The following is a 24,432-nucleotide window of genomic DNA, read 5'->3' on the forward strand; positions in this document are numbered from 1 at the left end:
ATAAACTTCAAATTATTATATGACCATATTAAACCTCAAAGTGTATATGAACTAAGATCTGACTCCAAAGCCAGTCCTTTACCAACCCCACCCATAGACTCTTAGCTTTGGGGAATTCTTTGGGCAAAATCCAGGAATATATCAAGCTGGGATTTGGGTGATTCCAAAGACAGCAGCTTCCACCTGGAATGTGCACTGTATTGGGGCCTGACTTCCCTAAAGGTCCAGGGAGGGAACAGAAATGTTCTGACTGTGTGCTAAGCACCAAAGGAGAACCAGTGCTAATAACTGAGGCCCTGACTGCATGCCTGGCTCCGTGCTAAACTCTCCACCTGCGTCATTGGAACATCCACCATACGTTGAGGCTTAAAGGGTTTCTGTCACTTTGAAATTCTTTGAAAACGGGAGTTATCAATTACACTTTTGTTTCTTCACATAGACTAGAGTAATAACTCCAGTCAAGCCAACATTTACACGGACACGGGACGCTCAAGAATTGTGAAGGAGCTTAGATTTCGCCCTCCTTGCAAGTTAGCCTGCACTGTTACATGGATGCTGGCAGAAGACCCTAGATTCTTGGGTCCAAGAGATAAAGGACAGTTTACTATTCACCATGAGAGAAGTAGCTATAGTTTCAGTGTTTTGCACTGATTCCTAAAGTGTAATCTTAGGAGGGCCAATGTCACATTGGAGAGGGGCTCTGATATTAGGGAATATCCTGGTGGAAGCACTGCTGCTCTTGCCCGAGTGAGACACCATCTCAATCTTCCAAGATTGTTTATAGTATTTATAAACACCCTTACAAAGATAGTTTGGAACAAAAGGGTAAAGTGCTTCTTGCTTTGCTTGTCAAGATGTGAAAAAAGTCCAAGAATTGTCTGGAGAATCATCTCCTAACAGGCATATTGTGTGCTCCATGTCATAGTCTATTGTAAGTACTTTCATGCTCATTAATTTCTTTAATTCTCACAACCCTATTATCATCTTCATTTTTTTCAGAATAACCTAAGGTACAGGAAGATTAAGCAATCTGCCTGATGTTACACATTCTGCAATCCACCATGCGGCCTGCGCATTGGTTTCATTAATGAGGTTCTTGGCATAAAAGTTAGCTAGCAGAGATGGAAATAAAACACACAGACTCAGTTACCTTTTTCTATGACCAGGTCCGAGACGGCTCCCCTCTCTGGCTCCAACCTCGAACCACCCGTAGGGCAGCAAGGATTACTCAGGGCTAGCAGGAGAGAGCGAGCGAGCACGCCAGGGAGTAGCCTTTTATTGGGGAACAAGAAATTCAGGGGAGAATTCCATCCAATGAAGGTTGAGGGGGGCCGCACTCCAAGGTCAGGGTCAGTGATTGGGCCCCCGGGGTCAGTGGTCAGTCACACCCCCACACAGACGGGTTCTCTCATCAGGAGAGGGCCGGGAAAGCTCCGACACAGGTTTGTCAGAGCGCCTCAGACCCAAACCGGGAGTCGCCCAGTCACGTGTGAGAATGGCTCTCCACACTGCAAGTGTCAGGGCTGAGATTTAAATCTGGGCTATCCCATAGCCCACTGTGATGCGACTTCACCACTTGCATATCTTCTGGAGTCGGCAACATGTCCCTCTGGGCCCCTTGTTATCCATAGCTTATCACCATTGAGAGCACAGTGCTTCTCAACCTGGAGTGCACATCAGAATCCCCAGGGTCTTGTTACAACAGTTCCTCATTCAGGTCCCGTGTGGGGCCTGAGCACTTGCATTTGTCTTTCCCAGGTGATGTCACAATTTTATTATCTGTTCTCCCCACTATAGTACAAACTCTACAAAGTCCAGTATTTTTGTTTTATGCACAGTATCCTCAGTGCTTGCCACAGTACCCAGAACATCACAAGCCTTCAATATGTATTTATTCAAAGAATGAGGAAAGAAAATGGGTATGCGTGTGTGGCGTTTCTTCCAGATTCTCTTATCTGACCTTGAGTTTGGAAAATCTTCTAGTGCCATCCTGGCAGACCATGGAGCAGTCCTCATTGCCTCAAGGCTACAGAGGTAAAGGGACCAGGGCACTGAATCTTGAAGAAGGCAGCCTGCTCCTGAGAGCTGCACAACTGACAAGGTTTTAGACAGCAAGGATTGTTGAAGCCACTTTTGGTAATATATGAATTTCATAAACACACCTTCTGAGGTGCAGAGAAACATCTGAGGACTTTAATTAAGCCCTCCACCGTTGGGAATGGAACTTTCAAGTGCGTGGACTTCGGATTTTTCTTTTTGAACACTGCTGGCAAGAAAGCAAGTATCAAGCAAGGATTCCAATTGAGTTCTTTGACACAGACCCTTTCTTTTCTGCTCTTTTTTGAAAATGAAAAGTGGTTTACCAAGTAGAGCCAGACTGTTTGGGGCTGTGAGCATTATATTAATGCAGTTACTCAGTATTCATACTATATGGTATTCCACCTCCCTATGGTTCGTGGAAAGATGTATGAGTCTCGTTGGCTTGCCTTTCTTTCCTTCTCCATGTAGGAAGGAGGTGTTACTCTACAACAACATGTCATTGTTAGGATGCACTAATCACAGAGGAGTGTATTAAAATACAGACTCCCAGGCCCAGTTCCCCAAGTGGGACCACGAAGTTTATATTTTAGTAAATGATTCTGCTTGCAGGTGGGCATTAATCACACTTTGAGAATCACTTGTCTTACTCAATTTTATGTTACTATAACAAACTATCAGAGACCAGGTTATTAACAAAGCACAGAAGTTTATTTGGCACACAGTTCTAGAGCTGAGAAGTCCCAGAACATGGCACCAGTGATTGCTTGGCATTTGGTGAGGGCTTTCTTACTACAGCCTAACATGGAAGGTGTCACATGATGAAACACAACAAGTGTTAGCCAGTGTGGGTCCCTCTTCCTATTAAGCCACTAATGCCATCATGAGGATTCACCCTCATGAATCCAAATACCTCTCAAAGGTCCCACCTTCAAATACCATTAACATAAGACTTTGGGGATTAAGTTCCCAATACAGGAACTTTCAGGGAACACTTCATAGCAGAATAGGGGGAAAGCGCAAAGGCCTAGCCTTGGTTCTAATGCTGGAGCTTTAATGCTAGATGTATAGCTCTTAAATCTCCTAGCACCTCACTGTCCTCATTTTACAGAACAAAATATAATGCTTGTTGGGCTTCCTTAGAGAGGTCCGCACAAGCACTGTATGCAAACAGTAAAAAAAGAGTCTTCAATTTTTGATTACTAGACATTTACACGATGTTTGTATAAGTAAGGTGTCTCTTTAAGGCAGGAGCATAAATAACAATAAATTCTCAGTGTTTAAAAATTTTTCAGTTGAGGGGCTGGGGTTGTGGCTCAGTGGTAGAATGCCTGCCTACTACTGAGGCACTGGATTTGATCCATAGCACCGAATTAAAAAATAAATAAATAAATGTCCATCCATCCATTCTTTCATCCCATGTAAAAAGCTGGCCTGCGATCCTGTACTGGGTAGCTGAATAGGAATCACTCGAGAGGTAGAAAGCAAAGAACAACAGATCAAGATGGCATGCTTGGAGGCTCAGCAGATCTGGCTGGGTTGGGCTCAGAAATCTATGAGGGTTTTGAGGATGTGATTTCCAACCTAAAGGTCAAGAAAAACCTAGAGGAGTAGGGGACTGTAAATGATCCTTGAATAGTTTCATTTATCCTGGAAGTCAGTAGTCACAATATTTATGACTTCAGCTCCAGCTGCTTCATCCAGCGTATGATTCCACTGAATCATAACCACCAGCTAGAGTGTGCACTATTTAATCCCTTTGACTTCAATTCCCCACCCCATGCTGCCTTGTTTAAACAGATCTCAGCAGAAGAACAGTGACGAGAATGGCTTGTCCTGGCGCACACTGCACTGCCCTCTTCTGTAGTAGGTGCCCAGCTCATGGCTGCCAACTGTTCTCAGCTGTCCCTTTTCTGGATAACTACCCTCCACTGGAGAAAGTCTCTAGGTAGAGGCCCCCTTGCTCTAGGCACTGATAGACTGATTCCAGGTGTAAGGATCGTTCCCTCCATGCAAACAGGAGCGCCCCCACCCCATGCACTGGCTTTATCCTGTTCTGCTATTCCTTTCCCTTGCGGGTTTTTCCTGAAGTGCATTCCTTTATAAATTACTTTCACAAGAGATCTGAGGTACTGCTTCTAGGAAACCCACCTAAGGCACCCTCTACTGTGATCCTGGCTTACATATTGATCTGGCCATGATCCCCAGCACCGCTGGGTGCTCACAGTCACCTCTCTGCCATTCTCTTGCTTGACATCTCAGATGTTGCTGTTGAAGTGCTACCTTTTAAAACTTTCCTCCTCAACCTGTCTTCTGCACAATCTTCCCTTCTGGAAGATTTTGACTCAGCTTTGTCAACACATTCGAGTAAGTCTGACTACACCAAGTTACAAGAAGCAGTTTCTGCTAGTTAAAATCAGAAAAACTTACAGGTACTACTACTTCAAGGTCATGTGTGATTAAGGCAATGTGGCAGGTCTGCTGTTTATGAAAGCTTACTTCCTCTTCTTTCTGGAAGCAGCCAGTCTACATTTCCCAGCCTCCCCTGCAGTTAGGTGTAAAGTGATGAAGTTCTAGCCAGGGCAGTAAGGAGTACTGAGTTCCACTTCTAGGCCAGGCCTGTAACTTCCAGGAGTACTCTTTCCCTGCCAGTGTACTGGGGCAGGGACACCTGGCACAACTAGGAAAAGGTGGCACAGCACCAACAGCCCGGGTATGAATGAGTGTCCAGGGCAAAGGCTCCAGTTGGTAGGATCATCCCTTGTCCCTTGTCTCATACGCAAGCAACAAACTTCTGTGCTTGAGTCATTATATTTTGGGGACACATGTTTGGCAGAAGCTAGCATTACCCTAACGTGGGCAGGCACTGACACCGCCTACCTGAGGACATATTGACACAGTCTAACAAAAGCTCCAGCTTAAGTTACTAGGTGGTGAACAGAACCCAATGTTAATGTTCATTCCTGAGTCACACTCCACCAGCAATCCTCACCTCTAGAGTGAGCACAGGAAGTGAGGCAAAAGTCAGGGTGTCATCCACCCACTCTAACACAAGCACCATGGATCAGTCCCAAGCTTGAGAACAACTGTAGGCAACTGCTCAGCTAGGCAATTCAACGTCCTGCACGCACACATGTAGGTGACTAAAACTGTTAATTTACTGCATGTGAATTATTTCTTTGTATTCAGCAAAGGAAAATCTCACTGATTTTCTTAATAACCCATCTAAAAATCCAGTTGTCCAAAACTTGGTTTATATATATTTTCCATTAGACTGTGCTTATTTATCTTTGGGTGTGCCAGAGTTAGCTCAGTAAATGCCACATGGTTAAAGCTGTTCAGTAAACGCTCCTCAGATATCATGTGGGGAGGAATTCAAAGAAACTCAAAGCTTCATTGTTTGTTTCATTATTTCTTGTGACATTCATAATTACTTCTCCTGGTATCACCCACTTTACAAATGAAAACACCTTTTTTCCTGGGCAGTCATAATTGTATGCTATCCATCAAACAATAAAACTTTGATAGCTGAGACACATTCAGCCTGAAGATGAAGTGATATATTAACTTCTTGACCAAATGCCAGAACTTACAGATGAATATGAAACAGACATCAATAATTACAGCTTGTACTGTAGCTGTTGGTTTCTAAAGCTCTCAGTTCAATGAACAAGTAATGACTGGATGGACACACCCTTCAGAAATGAGAGGTGGGAAAAGATTACCTCATTCCATACCTGTCACCAAGCAGGCCCCCTGCAGCAATTCAGCAAGAAGCAGCCCACGGGCCCATGAGGTGGCACTGGCTGCAGCTGCTAGGGTGGTGCTCAGGAATGGGCACAGAAGGCAAGCTGGCATAGGACCAATAGGAGCCAAGTTTCTCTCAAGCACTGCCCTCCCTCTTTTTTGTTCCTGGGCATTTCTGTTTCCTTAAAAAACAGACCTGGGCATAAAACTAAAAATCAATTTCTTAAAAATGCCATCTCATTTGGGATATTTTTCATGTTTTTCTACTTGAATTTAGAAAGGGATTACTAATACCAATAAAAATATAATTATGCCTCAGATAATTCTTGATTTTACAAGCAGCTCTAGAAACACAGTATACTGCATGGCATTTCATAAACTGTTCCACCAGAGCCTGTCACTGTGTTCCAGGGATCAAAATCACCAGAGCCAGCATAACAGGAAGCTTTTCAGAAGGCACAGCTGTACTTGAAGACACCCGGGCAAAATGAACACCCACCAAACAGCAGGAGGAAGTGCCACTAAGGAAACACTCCACTCCATTCCCACACCATAGCAAAACTGTGACTCCTTTCTAAGTTCCCTTACAGCCACCCTGAGCTGCCACACGCTGCTCTGCTCCTGACCAAAGAACCCCTTCCCCTAAGTGGGTGCTGATGATTGCCACCATGCTAACGTGTGTGTGTGTGTGTGTGTGTGTGTGTGTGTGTGAGGGAATAGTGTGGAGAGAAAAATAAAATAATAAAGTAAAAAAAACGCAGTTCTGCTCACTTGATTAAAAATCTACAGAGAACCTCAACCTCAGAAATATAAAATTGGTCTCACTAAGTGTGCTACAACGGCGAAGAACCACATATCTTCATAAAATGTATCTTGATAGTTCACTGAAACTTATTCTATTGTATTCTGCTTTACAGCATAAGTCTCTCACTTAAGTTTGAAAACTTGGAAACACATTCTAATTGTTTCACAATAAAACTACTTGAACTGTGCTGCTATGAGTTTTACCTTCAACCTTTAAAAGTACTTTCAAGATCTGTTACCAGGTTAGAAGGCACCGATGCCACAGATACCAACCTATGCTCGGTTTTGGAAAAAGATTTTCATGTACACATTTTGTCCAAATATTACTATTTGTTTCATGAAAGTCAGAGCTAAGACTTTAGTAGAGTGTAAATTTTAAGCCAATGAATAAACAGTTGGCTTGACAAAATATTAAATTGACATGCAAAGCACTTGCAACCCTGCCAGATACTAAAAATAAAAGTGACTTCTGCCAACACTGAAAACTTCAATTGTCCCAGTTGGTTCTGAGTTAGATGACTAGGTTTCACTGAGTTAATTTTCCAAAATGGTACTAAACATAACATCGGCCTGTTTCCCCAAACTTTATTCTCTCTTTAAAAAAAAAAAAAAAAAAAACGATGTATAATGGGCATTTTATTTAAATATCAGATTCATACAATATTTTTTGGTAAAACACATTGCTAAAAAAGTAATAATCTTTTAACAAATGAGAATTTAGACATTCTGTAAATTACATCTTCATATTTTGAGTTAAATTCAAACTTCTCTAAGTTGTTAATAAGCTGAGTTATTAAAATATTTAAAAAAGAACACTTTAGACAAAAGGCATAAAGGAAATCAGTAGATTTCAACTGTGATGTTCTAAGTTGTTAACTTGAGATAACATTTTATTCCTGTCCTTGGTCTGCCCCTCCTTAATCTGTCTGCCCCCCAAAATAAGTGTTTAAAATATGGAGTCTGAGATTTATGATCAGTTGCAGAAACCTGTTTAACTACTGATTTACAGTCTTGGCTGAGGTATTTAACTCTGTCATCAGAACTAATTATAGCAAGCCTGAGATTATATATTCAAACTCTCCTTTTGGTGAAGGAAATAGAATGTTCTGCTGAAAATCAGAAACATCCTGAGGGCTCCTACACAAGAATGCACTACCAACTTTACTTCTCAAAACCAGGGCTGTAAAGCTCCAAATTACTGTTCTTTAGTAAGCTGTTTTAGCCTAAAGTACTTAAACAATAAATCATAGTTACATTAATGCCATACCAATGGCTTAAAACATATTAATCTCAGTTAACAATAACTGACATTTACATTACTAATCTAATTCAAGCATTCTGGTAGTAGTACATGCACATGTTGAAGCTTCAGGAACTGAAGTTATTACTGATCCATAAAGAATCCTTATTTTAATGTGATCGGAATGGAGAGCCCTTGGGCAACAGGGGTACTCTAGGAATAATGCTCCCATTTCACTTTATAATGAGTAAAATGTCTAATTTGTATCAAGGCTGATCAAACAAACTGGTCCCAAATAAGGTGCAGGCAGGGCCAACATAAGACACCAGTTCCTTCCTCTCTTGAAAATCCTTCCCTTCCACCCACTCTTTGGCTGAACCAGTGTTTTGAAGCTTTTCACAGCTCATACCCTTAAACGAGTAGGGACATCATAGGAGATAGGGTTCCCTTGTCAAGTGAGTCCCCTATTGCATCTGACCCCACCACCTCTGTATTCCACTCAGTTAAAATGCTCACACAGACATAACCATGAACTGGGGGGCACTGTAGGAGCAGTTGCTAGCACCAAACAGGGGTGAAGAAGGGCTTTTGGAGGCCAGCCTTCATTCAGAGACTCTCAGATCCAACCCTAAAGGAAGCCATTCTGGTGAGGCCTCAGCAGGAGAAGCAAGGTGTGAAGCACCTGTAGGGGTCACTAAATGCCAAAGGAAGCACATATTGGGGTGGGGGAGGCAGGGGCAAGGCAGAGGTCAAAGAGAAATCTTGTCTTGGGGACCTGTGTATGAGAATACCTACACCACCCAGTGCTCAAAGACAGTATTTTTCATACTGCAGACAAAACCAGTGGATTATGTCATGGATACCTCTTCCACAATGGCTTTGTAGAAGAAAGGTTCCTGTGCTCTAAGTTTGTATTGACCCTTTAGGAGTCTAAAATAAATGTTGTAGGTAACTAGTACATGATAATATCTATAAAATGGAACAAGGAATACTATGTTATAAAATATACAGCTTCCCAATATCTGGTCTGAATACTTGTTCATGATAAATTACTAGATGCACAATCTCCTAAATCTTGCTTTCTCTACATCAGCTTTCCTCAACTACACAGAAGCAAGATATGACTTTTGGACTTTTAAATAACAAGCAATTATTCACTTATTCTAGAACATAAAAAAGTTAAATGCAACACCATAAATGAATAAAGTTTTATTACTATTTATAACATAGGTTCAACTGTGGACTTCCTTACCAGCTTATTGTATGATTTCTCAAAGCCCCTTCCCATTAGGACTATGAAACACACATCTAATGAAAACTACTTCCTGTGGGACCATTCCTCTTTTCAGCCTCATTCATACATTCATTCATTCATTCTATCTGTGAAGGAGAAATGGGGAAGAGAATAAAAACAAACCAGTTCTTAGACAATTCAAAGTTATGTTATCTTGAGTTATAATTGTCTGTTTAATATAATTTTACCACTTTCTATTCCAAGAATCATCTCACAATTTAAAGAATGACAAGGTCACGAGATATTTAGGAAAACATTTCTAGGCCGTGCTGAATTTAAACCATCCTCCAAATACTACATTCTAAAGTATTTGCATACCTTCCAATTGAAGGTATGCAAAAATAATCAGAAGGTATGCAAAATATATCAATTGCTTTTAATATGTGACTTTGAAATATCAACTCTAGTGCCTCCAATAAATAAAAAAGTTGTTTTGATGACATCAGGGTAATTAAAGTCATTTGTAAAGACAGCATCAATTGAGACTTACTTGCATTTATAACTAATCCATTATAAACAAAAGCCAATCTTAAAAACACAATTCTAGAAAAAAGTGTAGTTATGCCAAGAACATATAAGCAAGTAAAGTACAAGGACCTCACAGGCTACGCTATACCAAACACATGAAAAGCAAAATTGATTTTATACTGTAGGTCTATACAAATAAATAAATAAAATCCCATTTCTTTTCTTGTATGTATGCTTAGATTCCTTACATAAATAATAAAATGCTTCATTTCATCCACTTCAATAGAAAGAACTCCTTATGAAAAGGCTGAAAAGAGTTGATAATCAACTCCATAGTTTTATGCTTATTTTTTCTACTTCTATCAATTTCCTGATATATTTAACCTAAGTAGGAAAATCTTTTCAGTAAATTTCTGCAAGTGTCTTGAAGAACTCTGACAAATTACATATATCCCATGTTGCTTTTGGTTTCCCATCTCTTCTTTGCTTCAAATCTAAAATGAAGAACATAAAAATTTCAATTTATTTCTAAAATAGAATAATTTGTTAAAGTAACATGTTTACTAAGTGATCAAAGTCAAAACAAATGTAAAAACGACACATACTCCATTGCTTACAAAACAAACATCAAACAGGGTAAAAAAATGCCTCCATATTTATAATCTGATAAACATTCAGCAAAGATACAAACAATAAAGTAAGGAACAGTTCTGTACAAATTGGATTCACAAAATGTATTAGCAGGCTTTCTACAATTCCTATGAGATCAGTAGAATAACTACTAAAAATCTGAAGTGAACTCACCCCCACGCAAGTTTCTTCTTTTTTCGAGCAGCCTGAGAGTTTTCAGCCTCCTTTTTGGCTTTTACAAACTTGTGACAGGCAATTGCTTTGGCAATTTTTACACCAAGCTAAGAATCACAAAGAAGGAAAAAAATGTGAAAATAAATATTCTAGCTAATACAAGAATTATAATACCAATAACTGAAAATGTGTGGGTAAGAAAGCTACATTTTAGAACTGAGAAATCCTATGCTCAGGCCCCTTAAATACACAAGAATGAATACATAGATATGGCCCATATCTCCCTTCCCTCCCAACACTCAACCCTAGCTGTGCCGTCTCCTGGATGGAAATCCTTCCCAAACAGAGGCCCCTTGAGGGTCCACAAAGGTAGTAATGAGGCTCTTCAAGCTACCCTAGCATTTTAGTCAGCGGAACAGGAATTTGTCCTGATAAGGCTGCACAGACTGACAGAGACATCAACTTTCTTTGCTCTGGGCTAGAATTACAGCAACTCAGTACGGTCACACCAGTTATCTCATGCTGATCAGAAGCGTTGATTGGCAGTCACAGATGGGATTAATAAAACATGGGAAAGCTAATTACTACTTCATAAATGCACTCTGCATGATGGGCAACAGCTTTTAAGTATCTGAGAGAGAAAAGAATATAAGGGGTACTAGGAAGTGAAAAGGCTGGACCCCAGGACCCAGGTATTCCCTGGGCAGGGCCCTCTGCGTACCTCCCTAATGTCCAACTGCCAGTCCCACAAGAGTCATTCAAAATTAACCTCCCACCCCCCAAAGTCTTCTCTAATTCATTCTATCACCATTCTTGCTTCTGCATTTTTCCATCCCTTTTCTGGTTTCAGAGCTTTTCCCCACAAAGTATCTCCAGGTCAGGGATGCTGATTTTAAAATGCCCAGCATACACGGAGGGCTCAATCAGATCTGTTGAGAGCCCAGATTAACAATGGAGGTTAAACCTTTCCAGTGTTTGTTTTTTTGTATTCCTTCACTCAACCTAATGCTTATTGGTAGACATGCAGACTAGTGGATGAGAAGAAAGGACCCGGAAGCCACCCTAAAGACAACACATCAAAGCCTAAAACTTTAGGGATCTTCTTGCCAACAGGAAGGCACTGTAGGAGGTTAAGAGCACATGTGTAAGGAAAGAAGCCAAGTTAGGAAAGCAAGGTCTGGCATGCTTGACATGTCTTTCAGCTTATCTTGGAGAACAGTTTCCTTTAGGGCAAAACAGACAAGTGGTAATCAAGCACTGGCTGGCACTTATAAATGGGAGAAAAAAGAGTTTCAGTTAAAAATATGTACATAAAACATAAGCAAATGGAAGGAAGCTGACAATCAAGCCAAGGTGCTGAACCGGTCAACACCAACAGAACAGCCACTGAAGAAGGAATGACTAATCATGACTTGAGAGCTCACTTGAGAAAGCAGACCAAACTTAGTATACACTCAAAACTCAAACCAATGTTAACACTGCTGTTGTCATCTTTTCTACAAGAACACGCTTTTTGACAGCACAAATGCACAATTTTGCCAGGCATGTTCTAGGTGCTGGAGACACAGTACTGAACCAACAAGGCTTGCTTTCAAGCTGTGGGCGAGGAGAGCAAGCGGCCTCAATGAAGGCTTTGTTCTGCTGGTTCTTCTTTTACTCCCAGCTCTTTATTATAGAAAAATTCACCTAAGTCAACCAAAAGAAGGCTTAGAATCAAAGGGTTGTAGCATCATTGTCGAAACTTTGGAAGGATGCTGTGTGTCATTTTTCATTAAGATGGAATTCCTACCCACTGAAAAACCTTCTACTTGTGACACTAGTAAAACCTCAAGTTAGCACCCACTGGGTTAGGCTGGTCACCACTGCAGTACCAAACAAATCCTCAATCTCACTGGCCAAGCTTTTACTTGTTTTGCTTGAAGTCCTTGTGCACAGGCAGGCCTTTCCATCTTGTGCTGCCAGCCCCTCCACACCTGGCCTTCACAGTCAACATGGCACAAGAAGAGGTAGAGGGTCTCATACTGGCTCTTAAATACTTTCATCCCAAAGTGACATACATCATTTCTGCTCACACAGAAATATAAAGGCACAATAGGACACTAGGGGAGCAGTCCGCACACCTAAAAAGCCATCTTCTGCCAAAAAATACAGCTTTCAACCTTAAGTTTATGATGCACAAGAGGCTACCCACATTCACACAGAACCTACAAAGGTAAAACATAAAAATCTATACTTGGGGGCTGGAGTGTGGTTCAGTGGTAGAGCATGGGCTTACCATGTGAAGACCCTGAGCTCTATTCCCAGCATGGAGGGGGAAAATAATCTGTATTTTTCCATAACTCCATTCGTATGTATTTATATATCAAATGCAAATGTGATATATATAATACAGTTTTTCCATACGCTCAAAGGGACTCACTCAGCTAGTTTATCTTATATTTAAATTAAGCCTAGACTTTGGGTAAGAAATAAAAACAATTCAAACCATCTCTGCTATACGCCACTAACCATTTAAGAAAATCATTTTCTAAAACTGTTTTAAATTAAGCTTTATATTTTAAACTTATTGCAATTTCCCAGTATGGGTTTCCTGAATTCAAAAAGACGAACCAAGGTGGATCTCAGTATGTGGACACGCAGCCACTTGACTCCTGTGGGCTCTCCACCTCAACACACTCACCCACTCTGAGAATGGAAACCCCCCATGTCCCAGCAAGGCCACAGCCAAACCCAACACAGTACAGGCTCAGTGCATACAATCTTAACACACAGTATAAACTTGTTAAAAATGACTCATTAGAATGCATTAGAAAGCGTTCACACGAGATGGGTCCATCATTTTGTGAACTAAATAAATACAAGCAGTTATCAGGTGCATAGAAACACTTTCAGACAAACCGACTTGTTCCTGTAAAAAGTATACTCTCTAACTGTACCTTATTACCATAGGTTACGTTAAATGGAATGTTCTTCAACTGATAAACGTTAAATAGAAAACTGTTTTAGCTTGTAATGATGGTGAAAAGTCATAGTCCCTCATGTGCTTAAAAATTAGTGTTTCACTTATTTCTGTGAGGAAAGAAAAAAGAACAAGAACTATCTGGAAACGTAAAAGGATAATAAGGCCTTCAATGGAAAAGACGGTTGAGGGAAAAACGTAGTTTTCCCAGCAAGATGACTACCTCGAGTTCCAGAATATAAAGGAATACTGCGCTGTTTCAGTATTACAAACAAATAAAACAGGCCGACAAGAATCCCCCTTTTGCTTCTATAAAAAGAAAAATGCATCTTCTTGCCCAATGTAAACATCACAAAAGCTTGGTCAATGGTTTTTATATTAAAAAACTGTTTCAGGTCATCAGATAACTACAGCAACACAATGTGGAAAGACATTTTTTTAAATGAATAAAAAAATATACAGAGCTTCTTGTATGTGTAGCCAAAGTATCAGCATTTTCCATATAGAACATCCAATATTTTGCTGCATTTTAATTAAGGTGTCTAAACATTATCACAAAGAACTGCAAATTGGTCAGAGCATGCGGTAAGGAAAATTAAGCTCTAAAGGCTTTTTATCACCATATTTCAGGAACCAAGGGTGTAAAATGTTCTAATTTGGGATATATTAAAAGCCATAAAAGGTCTTTCAAAAAGATTAATGGTACTTTGCTTGGATTTAAGATAAGGGCTTTAGCTGGTTGGAAAAGCAGGGCCCTGGCTGGACCCTTGAGGCATTCATCTTTACAGCCACTTGGAAGATTTGTAAAAGCGTCTGCATAACCTCAAGCAAATGCACGGCGACATTTTTTTAATTCCTTTCAATTTTACAGGTTTAGCATGTGTAAATCATATTGGGTTGTAAAATAGATATAATGGCACATCCTTATAGCACGGTACAGATATTTTAAAGACAAACTTCAAAATAAAGTTAGTTTTGTACAGAAAATATTGTCATTATAAAGTTTGCTGATAATCATTTGAAGCATCTGATTCAAACAGCTTAATCTAGCACAACTATAAACTTCTTATCCATTTCATAAAATATTTTACTCATCTCAAAATTACTAGCTTGTAACAGATTTATGAAGTTTTCCTCCCTTTTGAACACTTTCAAGGCACTTATTTAAAAATACCAATTATCATACTTTAACTTTTTATGGAATAATAGGTCTCTATGAAAAATATTTATGCCATTCTCTTTTGTTCTTTAATTAAATGAAAACAGATGTTTTCTGAAGTAAAGCGGAACCATTACTGGAGTACTTAAAGTGTTAAGGTCTTTAATTTTTATATCAGTTTGGTCGACAATTCCTGATTGTCTTTACTCAAGCTCAACATTAATGTCAAGCAAGTTACCTAGGAGACGAAAGAGATCAAAGAGACAAAAAACCCTCCAATGTCTGATTAATCAAGCCTGCAAACAGCTTATTTCTTTTAGCCTGCATGCAAGTATGAAAATGAGATTCTGGGAGCCGAACATTGTGCAGATTTGTTCATTCTTATCAGAACAAAGCCAGCAGCAGCTTATTTCATGGATCATTGGCACTGTCATCAGTGCTACACAGAACGGGTGACAGCTCCTCATTTTGAGGCTTGAACAAAATTAGCAAAAAGTCGGCACAAATTAGCCTCTCATCTTTTTAGTAATATGACATTATTCATTTACTTTTTATCCAATTTTTAATTTTTTCCTTGTCAGCTATCCCTTTCTAGTGTCTCTCGCATGGCATCGTGAAATGCCTTCTAAAAAATAAGCAAAGAAATAGTCAAAGTTGAAATCACATACAAAGTTCATGAAGCAAATAAGAACAAGCACTTCGAATAACTGGGAATGCTATGTTTTTAAAAACTTAAAAAAAAAAACTTTGCAGTAATAATTGATTTTTTAAAAACAGCCACTTGGAATGCCAAGCAGTTAAGGAGTTTTATAAAATTGGTAGTATACTTCAAGAACATAATGTTGACTAATGGGTTTCACTCATTTCACAACTGAACATGGGATGTGCTCCAGTAAACTCAGATGTCCACATCTGGATTGGGACCTTTCTTCCCAGGATCACACCTGAGATGCCAAACCTCTGATGACAGCAAATAAGCTATGCCACACCTAGTCATTTAACTCTGATTCTAAATCAAGTCATTTTCTCTGTCAGAGGAAATAACTGAATTTCACTGTCATCTTAAAAGGTGCAAAGCAGAGACTGGCATATGTTTGCATCTGTTTGTGCACAACATGAATCTACATGTGTGTACAACTGTGCACAATCCTGACTTTAAAACACATCAAATATATACACATACACATACACACAAACCAAATCTTATATATGGTATAAGCAGATATACACATACATACATGATATAATTCACATATTCAACTTTGATTTAACAGTGAAATAGTTTATATAACACCTGTTTTAATGATGACTATTAAGGCTTCAAGTTATATGTAGATTACAGCATTCCAAAAGACAGAAAAAAGATGCTATACTGTTGAAATTACTCTTGTACACAGACATTTATATTCAAGCAACTTATTCCATTCATAAGAGAAAAAAAGCATTAAAAAATTAACCATAAGCTGTTAGATGCTTTACACAGCCCCCATAAGAAAGACAGTTTTTTAAAAGAACTGTAGTACTGTTTTCAGCAATTTCTTTATCTCTGTTCTTCTAAGAAAGCCTATTAACAAGCTTTGAACTTAAAATCACATTTACAATAATGTGCCATCAACAGTTTTATAAGCTAATTAGAAAAAAGATTAATTAATGACTGGCTGCTAATAAAATGGCAATCATGAAGAAAGAAACCAAGGGTGCTAAGCTTCAACTACCACCAATTAAGAGCTAATTACAAACAAATTATATATGTGTTTTGCTGTGGGCTTTAATTTACTAAAATGGTTTTAATTAAAAGAGAAAACATGCTGATTAATTGAACTGCAGAAAAAATCTACAGTATAAACTGTGCTTTGTCTGTCTCTTTAATTAGACTTGTAACATCTGAAATCTTTTTTTTTAAGGTTAGTTAAAAGCACAGATAAACATAATTAAAAGAGAGCATAAGGCATGCCATTCGAGGTGATCACCCAATCGGACCCCAAAGGTCAGAAGAAAATATCCACAGTGCAATGAGATCTGAGTAAGCAAACCTAAAATCCTGAGAGAAAAGGCCTGTCACTGAGCACCACTCTTACTTTTCTGATGTTAAAATGTTCCAACTTCAAGGCAATGTTTTATGAGAATGAACATATCTTCAGAGTAGATGTGAAGGAATGTACCAGGCCTCCTATGCTGGATAGACACAGCGTATTTTCTATATATTTTATTAAGTGTTCACCTTTAGGTAATGAATGAATTGCTTACAAGAAGTAAGGAGAACAAGGCTTCAAAGAATTAAAATAACCATTTAAGCCCCAGACTATATACCCTGAGTACAAAATGATACATGGAGGAACAGTGAAATTAAAAAGCAGTGAGAGATGACCAAAGTTAATGAAAGGGAATCAGCTCTCAGGATCCCTAGCAGACACACCCGCCTCCGGAAGATGACAGCCCCCACTCCATAGGTGGCTGATGGAGCTACTGAGGAGGAGGAGCCGCAACCTATTCAGTGAGAGGGCTTTTCTTCCCCAGTGTCCTATATTCTTTCCCATTGCAAATCAGTGAAAATTTATCCAAAACAAAATGGTCCTGACCTCTACTGCCTAATTGGCAAGAGAAATAAACAAAAGAAAAGTAAGAAATCAAAGGCAGAGTAGTAAAATTTGAAAGAGACATAAAATATATTTTTCCAGAGTATCTGCAGACATTAGTTGAATCTGCATGAAGTAATTTAAGTAGAAAACAACCATGTGCTTTTAAAGCAAACCTATAGTTGGACTGTATTCACCATATACATTCCAGTAATCACAGCAAAATAATCTCCATTCCATAAAAATACTGAGGTTGAGCTGTTTAAATTCTTAATATATACAAATAAATGATATTCAGTACATTTTTACTGTGTTTAGCCAGTCTTCAGTGGCTAGAAATCACAATAATTAAGACAGCAGAAAGGACCTACCCTTCTTCAGAAAGGTTACAGGTTCCAGTGATAAATTTTTATAACAGCTAATTGGAATATGCTGTTCAGCTTTGTATCTGAGCAAATTGTTTTATTTCAGAAACATGGTTTGTCAAGATTATTTCTATACAAAGAAAGTATTTACAAAAATGGGAACAATGTTGCTCTCTGGCCTATAGAATGAAGGGTTTAGAATTAAAACTTGCTTCACTATGTCTTTTAATTCAGCTTTTTTAAAGCTTTTGTTGTTTTGGTGCAAACATAACTACCATGACTAGAAGTAACTTTAAACTTCTAGTCAGTCTGATAGCATTTCTAGTTTAAACATTTACACAAATGCTTCACGTTAAAACTTTAGATGTGACAACAATCCAGGTGTATGATAGTCTCTCTCTCAAAATCATATTATTTGAGCGGGGCGGGGGGGGGCAGTGTTGGGTTCAAGCTCCTATTCCATAAATCTTACATCTATATCAAACAACTGAAATTAAAGGAATAATTAGTCAAACCCTCTCATGGTAAGCCAAAGCCTAGTAACAAACTGATGTGGAAAACCCCTAATGCTAGAACAAGTGCTTCAGTATGCAGAACACTTGAGAAAGGACTACTTTTTGGATGTTAACATAAAATGCAAAACCTTCTCAAATGTACATGCATAGCTCTGGTTAATGAAAATGCTTTCAGATTTTCTAGGAAATTACTCTAAAAATAAAATATAAGCTACAAATTAACACTCTGCCCCAATTTAGAGAGCATTTAATTCACTCATCTATGGAAGAAGACAATCAATATAAACTTTAATTTTTTTAAAAAGCCATTCTTATCTAAATATTAACAAACTATTAGTACTTTGTTAACTTTAACTGCTTTGCAATCCAAAAATTTAAGTTGTCTATTAATAAAATTAAATTCCTGGTTTAACTCATCCTAGCCATGTAATATTTACTCACATACATAAAGATAATATTAAAATTATATATAGACAGACAGATAGATAAAAATCATATCTACCTGTGGTACTTCAATTAGATTCTAAATGACTATTGTGTTCAACAGCAAGTCATTGCTTTGGGTCCTCAGTTGTTAAATTCAAGAAAATGAACTTTAAAATATGAAATATTTTATCATATCATTTATCTAAATGAAAGGTTTTGGCTTTTGGCCTTGGCCAAAGACGGCAGGGGATTATAACCAAAGTATCCCAGATGTGAATATTAATAAGTTGCAAATCATCAAAAACAACTTGACTCTTTCCAGTTTGCAAAAAACAGTTTAATGCTACAACATGACGTACTGGTGTTTTCAAGGAGTAAATTTACTCGGTGTGGCCTAAGATCATTGTATTTTAGTTACTTTAAGGACATACAAAACAAAGCTCAAATAAAATTTATAGGAACCCCTGCTCATTCCTGCCCTGACACTGTACAGGTAAAAGTGTCACTCACCTGGGTAGCATAGCTAATGTAGGTGTGACAAATTTGTTGGTAAGAACACCTTGTTCTGCCAAACCAATTGTTTATCTCCAGCAGCCAAAACGAAGATCTAAGAAAAAAGTTTTCTTTACAAAATGTGACGTTCAACCTAACTGCTACCTACTTAATTAAATTTAGGCTTTAGCACTTAATTGCAGAATACTAGTTTCTACTGGTTTCTATAAATTGGTATAGATAGTGTGATGAAGACATCAGAAAAGATATTACCAAAGGACCATATCAATAAACAGAATGTACTTCCAAGTCTAAGGTTAAACAAGCCACAAATACAATACTTGTGTTCATACACTTAACAAAAAACCAAGACATTTTATTCAAATTAGAACAGTTTTATCAGTATGACACAACATTAAGTGTATGTCTCCACTTCATTTTTCCTACAAGACTGTTAACAGCAACAAAGTATTCAACCAACAGGAGGGACAGTCTCAAAGCAGCCCATTAAGACATGACAAACCAAGGATGACAGACAAGCCAGGCTTCAAACACATGAACTCAGGCCATTTCCCCAAACTAGACTCTGTATCATCCTTAATGTCATCATTAATTTAAGGGAATGTGTTTCTGGAAAATTATGTGCTTGCTGTGACACAATGATAGCACACTGACAGGCTTATTCTGACACAGTTTTTTTTCTTTGTTTCATTTTGTTTTTTAAGAACTGTTTTCAGGAGTATTCTCTACTTTTGGCTTCATTTTTCTCAAAACTAATGCTGCCCTATTAGTTTCACAGGCTTATAAATGTTAAACATCAAAAATTAGCTTCCCTTATTATGGCTGGAAAAGGCTTTAAGAACTCTGGGATCTGTGCCTCTGAGCAAAGGCTTTATCAGCAGGTCCCAGTCCCCGCTTCTTGAAAAAAGAAAATGGTACTGATTAAAAACCAACATACCTGATTTCCAAAAGGACACCTACCAGGCATGCGGACACTTAGATTCATAAAGAGTTTCTATCCTAAATTTACACTTACTTCTCAAAATCCCATCTCCCGTATCCACAGTGATAGCACCACCAAGATGAATAAGAAAATTTAAAGCTCAAACTAAACTATTCATTCAGGAATTCCATCTTCATCAGTTATTCTTCATGGGTGCTTAATTAATGTGCCCTCAGTATCTTTCTAGTACCTAGGTCTGAATGCCATTTTTCAGATGTCTTGATGTCTTTCCACTTATCCAGGAGAAAGTAGAGGGCCCAAATTATTGTTTTCTCTTTTAATCAGAATTATTTAACACTACACTAAATAACTTTAATTTGACACAACAAAGCATTAAATTTGTATGGAAGTAAAAAGAATAATGTTTCCCATTTTACAAGTGCTGAAAATATGTATTTTTTTTTAAAAAAAAACTCATTTATATTAAAGTGCACCAGGAAGTAACAGCCCTTTAGATGAAAAACACCTTGTTGATATTATTTATAAAAGTTCCATTTCTAAAACAGGATAACAAAATACCAAAAATCCTCAAATAAACACTCCTTCCTGAAGCCTTCAGTACTGCTTCCAGGTATTTTTCCAGGCAGCTTTACACTGTACTCAGCAAGGCCAGTTCACCTGGATGAGTACAGCAGGTGGGGGAGGTCAGTAATGCAATCCAGGTGCGCACAGTGTCAATGGGCAACCCCTTCCCAACCCAGAACATCATATGTAGGAAACTGTCCACATTTACTGATTTAATATGGACACAGAAAAGATTCTATAATTAAATATCTCACTTCAGCCAAATTTTAGATTTGGTTTGCCAAGTAAAGGCAAATCAAATCTAAAAGATCTAAAGTTATTTGGTAATCATCATCAAGCAAGAAAGGAATCAGCAATGGATGTTAAAACTAGAAGGTACAAGTATGAGAAAGAAGATGGCTAAAGTCTCAGACTACCTCCCGTCTCTCCACAGACACTCATTACAAAACAGATTCACCACCCCAATCAAATAATCAAATTAACACCATCAATAAATGGGACAAAGAGATAGCAGGTGCCTCTGAGTAGCTCACATTGAGAAGGACACATGGCCAACTGCTTGATATTTCTGCCCAAAACACACAACCTGAAATTAACCTGAGGAAGCATCAGGCAGACCAAAGTTGAGGGGCATGCCATTGGACAAGTGGCCTCCATTCTTCAAAATTACCAAGGCTCTAAGAAACAGAGTGAGGAATTGCTCCAGATTAAAGACAAAGAAAATCCAACAAAATGAAGGAAACCAAAATTGTTATTGTTATTTAGGAAATTAGTAAGACACCTGGTAAGTTTAAAGTATGCAGAAAAGAGAGAGAAACATACAAATTTCCAACCTTCTCAAAGTCTGAATAATTTTTTTAAAAAAATTAAGGGCTGGGGATGTGGCTCAAGCGGTAACGCGCTCGCCTGGCATGCATGGGGTGCTGGGTTCGATCCTCAGCACCACATTAAAAAAAAAAAAATAAAGATGTTGTGTCCACAGAAAACTGAAAAATAAATATTAAAAAATTCTCTCTTCTCTCTCTCTCTTTAAAGAAAAATTAAGTAAAACATGTTCAACTCAAAGTTTTAGCATTACTAACTCTACTAAAAGGAACCCAACCTACAGTGGGGGTGCCACTGTTAAACAGAAAGAGACCACAAGGAATGGACAGCCATCAGTGGGTCACATGGAGCTCCTATTTTAATGCTGTAGCTTAGGCTTGACTTTATCCTTTTCCTTTCTTCCTTTACCAAGGCCAAAATCTAAGGCCACTGACTGGCCTGGGCACTCTGCTGTCACAGTTGCCATGGTATTTGGAAGAGATTAGATAATATGCAACTCTTGGGTCTTAGAAAAGGAAGGCTGGACAAAGAATGAGGATGGGAGACCAGTTGGCCGAGTCCTATGCTCTTGAACAGACCAGAGAAGAGACAGAAACCCACAATACTCACAGCTGCAGTAGTGCAGCCATACTCTATAGCCCTGCTTGTTTTTTTCCACATGCCTGTATTATGCTTTATTGGAACTATCTAGCTGACTCAAAGACCAACCAGCATCAGAGAGCAACCAGTAACACATTTCTGGAATTTTTAAAGGGATTCAAGAGAAATTTGCTCAACATATAGCCCAACATGAAACATGTCATCATCGGTGATGTATTTAAGTACCAGTTCTCTGATTCTCTGATGGGTTTTGTTCCTGATTCAAAGGACACTGCCACCAGCTTCCATAAATCCCTACTTAACTGTGACATAGTTAAGTGACTGAATATTCTGCCTGTGCTTTCCAGTCCCTGAAAGACCCCTCAGATCTTGAGCCACTCCTCCCTATCCCAATAGGATGCCTTACTATACTGCCCATTGTCAGAGCCACGAACAATATCTACCCACTGGAGTCTCTTCCAGCCACACAAGCATTGCCCCTCCCCACCATTCCCTAATGATTTCATGGTCAGCACTACAAAATCTGGAGATCAGATATATCACTGGTGTAACCTGGCTATCTCATGAGTTATCTACACTCTCAAGCTGACCAAGAAACTAAGCCACTGTTTCTAACAGCACTTCTATGGAAATATAAGTTCCAAGTGCCAAATAGTTTACTTGCTAACAAATAAAAGATGCTATGTTTGTTGAGTGGAATTTTTAAAAGGATATCTTAGGCACAGTTTTCCAGGTAGGGACGAGGTTCCCTATCTTACCCATACTGAAGAAGAACAGTATTCAAACAGATATTAGTACACTTATGTTCACAGCAACATCATTCAGCTGAATGCACAAACAAAACATAACACCCAGAATCTAACAAATACCTGCAGAGTATTGATAAGTCTGAAAAAGGAAGGAAATTCTGACAAATACTGGGATATGGATAGATTCTGAAGATGTTACATCACAAGGACAAGCATGATTCCACTTGTAAGAGGTACCTATGAGTGAGAGTCCCATTCAGAGAGAGAGAGGGGTGTCCAGGGCTGTATGAAGGGGAGAACAGGGAGCCACTGTTTAATGGGTTCAGAGTTTCAGTTCTGCAAGATGAAGAGAGCTCTGGAGATGGACAATGGTGATGGGCTGCACAACAGAGTAGATGTATTTAATGCCAAGGTAAATTTATGTATGTTTTGCTGCAATAAAAATACTTTTTAAAAATGTCAGCTTAGTTTTTGAAAAGCCACATACCTATGATTTATGCTGCTTCTTGTCAGTGTCCCTAAATGAAGTCCACAGCTTTATAATTTCCATGATATCAGACATTAACACATACATATATGCACACAAACTACACAATGGAAGTATTTAAGTAACAAATAATTTTAAAGGGATTAAAGAAAAACATAGTTTTGGAATCTCTAAGGCTCTCTTTTGAACTTTTTTTTTTTAAATTTTTTAATATTTATTTTTCAAGTATCGGCAGACACAACATCTTTGTTTGTATGTGGTGCATGAGGATCGAACCCGGGCCGCACGCATGCCAGGCAAGTGTGCTACCACTTGAGCCACATCCCCAGCCCCTAAACTGTTTTACCTACATGAAAATATAAAATTCACAAGATTCAGCCAAAATTATGAGGAGAAAACACAAAAATCATAATGACTATTAATGGCAGATTTGTTTGTCTTCTGATGAAGAGTACAATAGTATTTCCAAAGAACAGTACACCGAAATAGTAAGTTTATCCCTAGAGTCTCAGTTTAGAAGCAAATATCACCTGCAAGTGAGCTAGAATCTGAACCTGGCCAGCAGTTCACACAGATGGCCCAATAATGCCCAATAATGCCTAAGCACAGGAGCAGTTAGGCTAAGAATGAGTAAGGTTCCAGGCACTAAAAATGAAAACTAGGGTAGAGATTTCTTTTCTAGAAAGAAAAAAACAAAAAACAACCAAACAAAATGCATGCCTCCATGAGCTCTTTAGTCTATATATGAAGTTAATTTTCAGTGGGAGGAATCCCCTTATCTCCAGGGAGTAGGAGTCAGAATTTTCTTGTTGCCTTCTGTAGTTGGGAAAAGAATATTCAAAGTACTTGTTCTTTTATACTATAGACCTCAGGGGGAAAAAGTAGACATTTCTATAGGGCTAAGGGGGCTGTGCAGAGTAAGCAGTAAAAAGGCTATAGAGCAAGGTTTAAGAAAAGGTTGAGGGGTGTGACTTTAGAAGTATGGATGCCCTCAGGAAGAGTTTAAACTTAAAGACACAAGTGGAAAAAGAAAGCTAGTCTTTTAATCATACCTGGGGAAAAACTCTCTAAGTAAGTAAATGTAGGTTTAGATATCAATTTATGGATTATTTCCAGCATAAGTTTCAGTTAATACTGAGCTTATTAAAAATTGCAAAAAGAATGTAGATTCATTTTAGAAAACACTGAAGTGCAATTTGTAATCAGTCTGACTCACCTCTCGAGTAGCAAGCTGGTTGCTGAGTTCTTCAGCCTTCTCAACATCCCATTCCTCCACAGCCTGGTCTATCCTCTTTTCAAGACCTGACTAGAAAAGAAAGAAATCTAAAATTAAGAATACAAATGAAAAGAGTGCATT

At 38.5% G+C, this 24,432-nt stretch overlaps 1 protein-coding gene across 4 annotated transcripts in view; it reads right to left on the minus strand.

Annotated features, from left to right (window-relative positions):
- Positions 1-9,022: 9,022 nt before the first annotated feature.
- Positions 9,023-24,432, minus strand: part of Fam204a (family with sequence similarity 204 member A) — a 32,342-nt gene continuing 16,932 nt past the window's right edge. For all 4 annotated transcript variants that reach the window (XM_046450398.2, XM_046450400.2, XM_046450399.2 and 1 more), the window contains 3 exons: positions 24,292-24,381; positions 10,395-10,501; positions 9,023-10,084 (listed from right to left, as the gene is read on the minus strand). In XM_046450398.2, the coding sequence (XP_046306354.1) occupies positions 10,033-10,084; positions 10,395-10,501; positions 24,292-24,381 (249 nt within the window). In that variant the 3' untranslated portion in view covers positions 9,023-10,032. The remainder of the gene's footprint in view (positions 10,085-10,394; positions 10,502-24,291; positions 24,382-24,432) is intronic.

Source organism: Marmota monax, unplaced genomic scaffold (assembly GCF_021218885.2).
Source record: "Marmota monax isolate L192 unplaced genomic scaffold, Marmota_monax_Labrador192_F-V1.1 WCK01_AAM20220418_F8-fsc00004, whole genome shotgun sequence".
Classification (NCBI taxonomy): Eukaryota; Metazoa; Chordata; class Mammalia; order Rodentia; family Sciuridae; genus Marmota; species Marmota monax.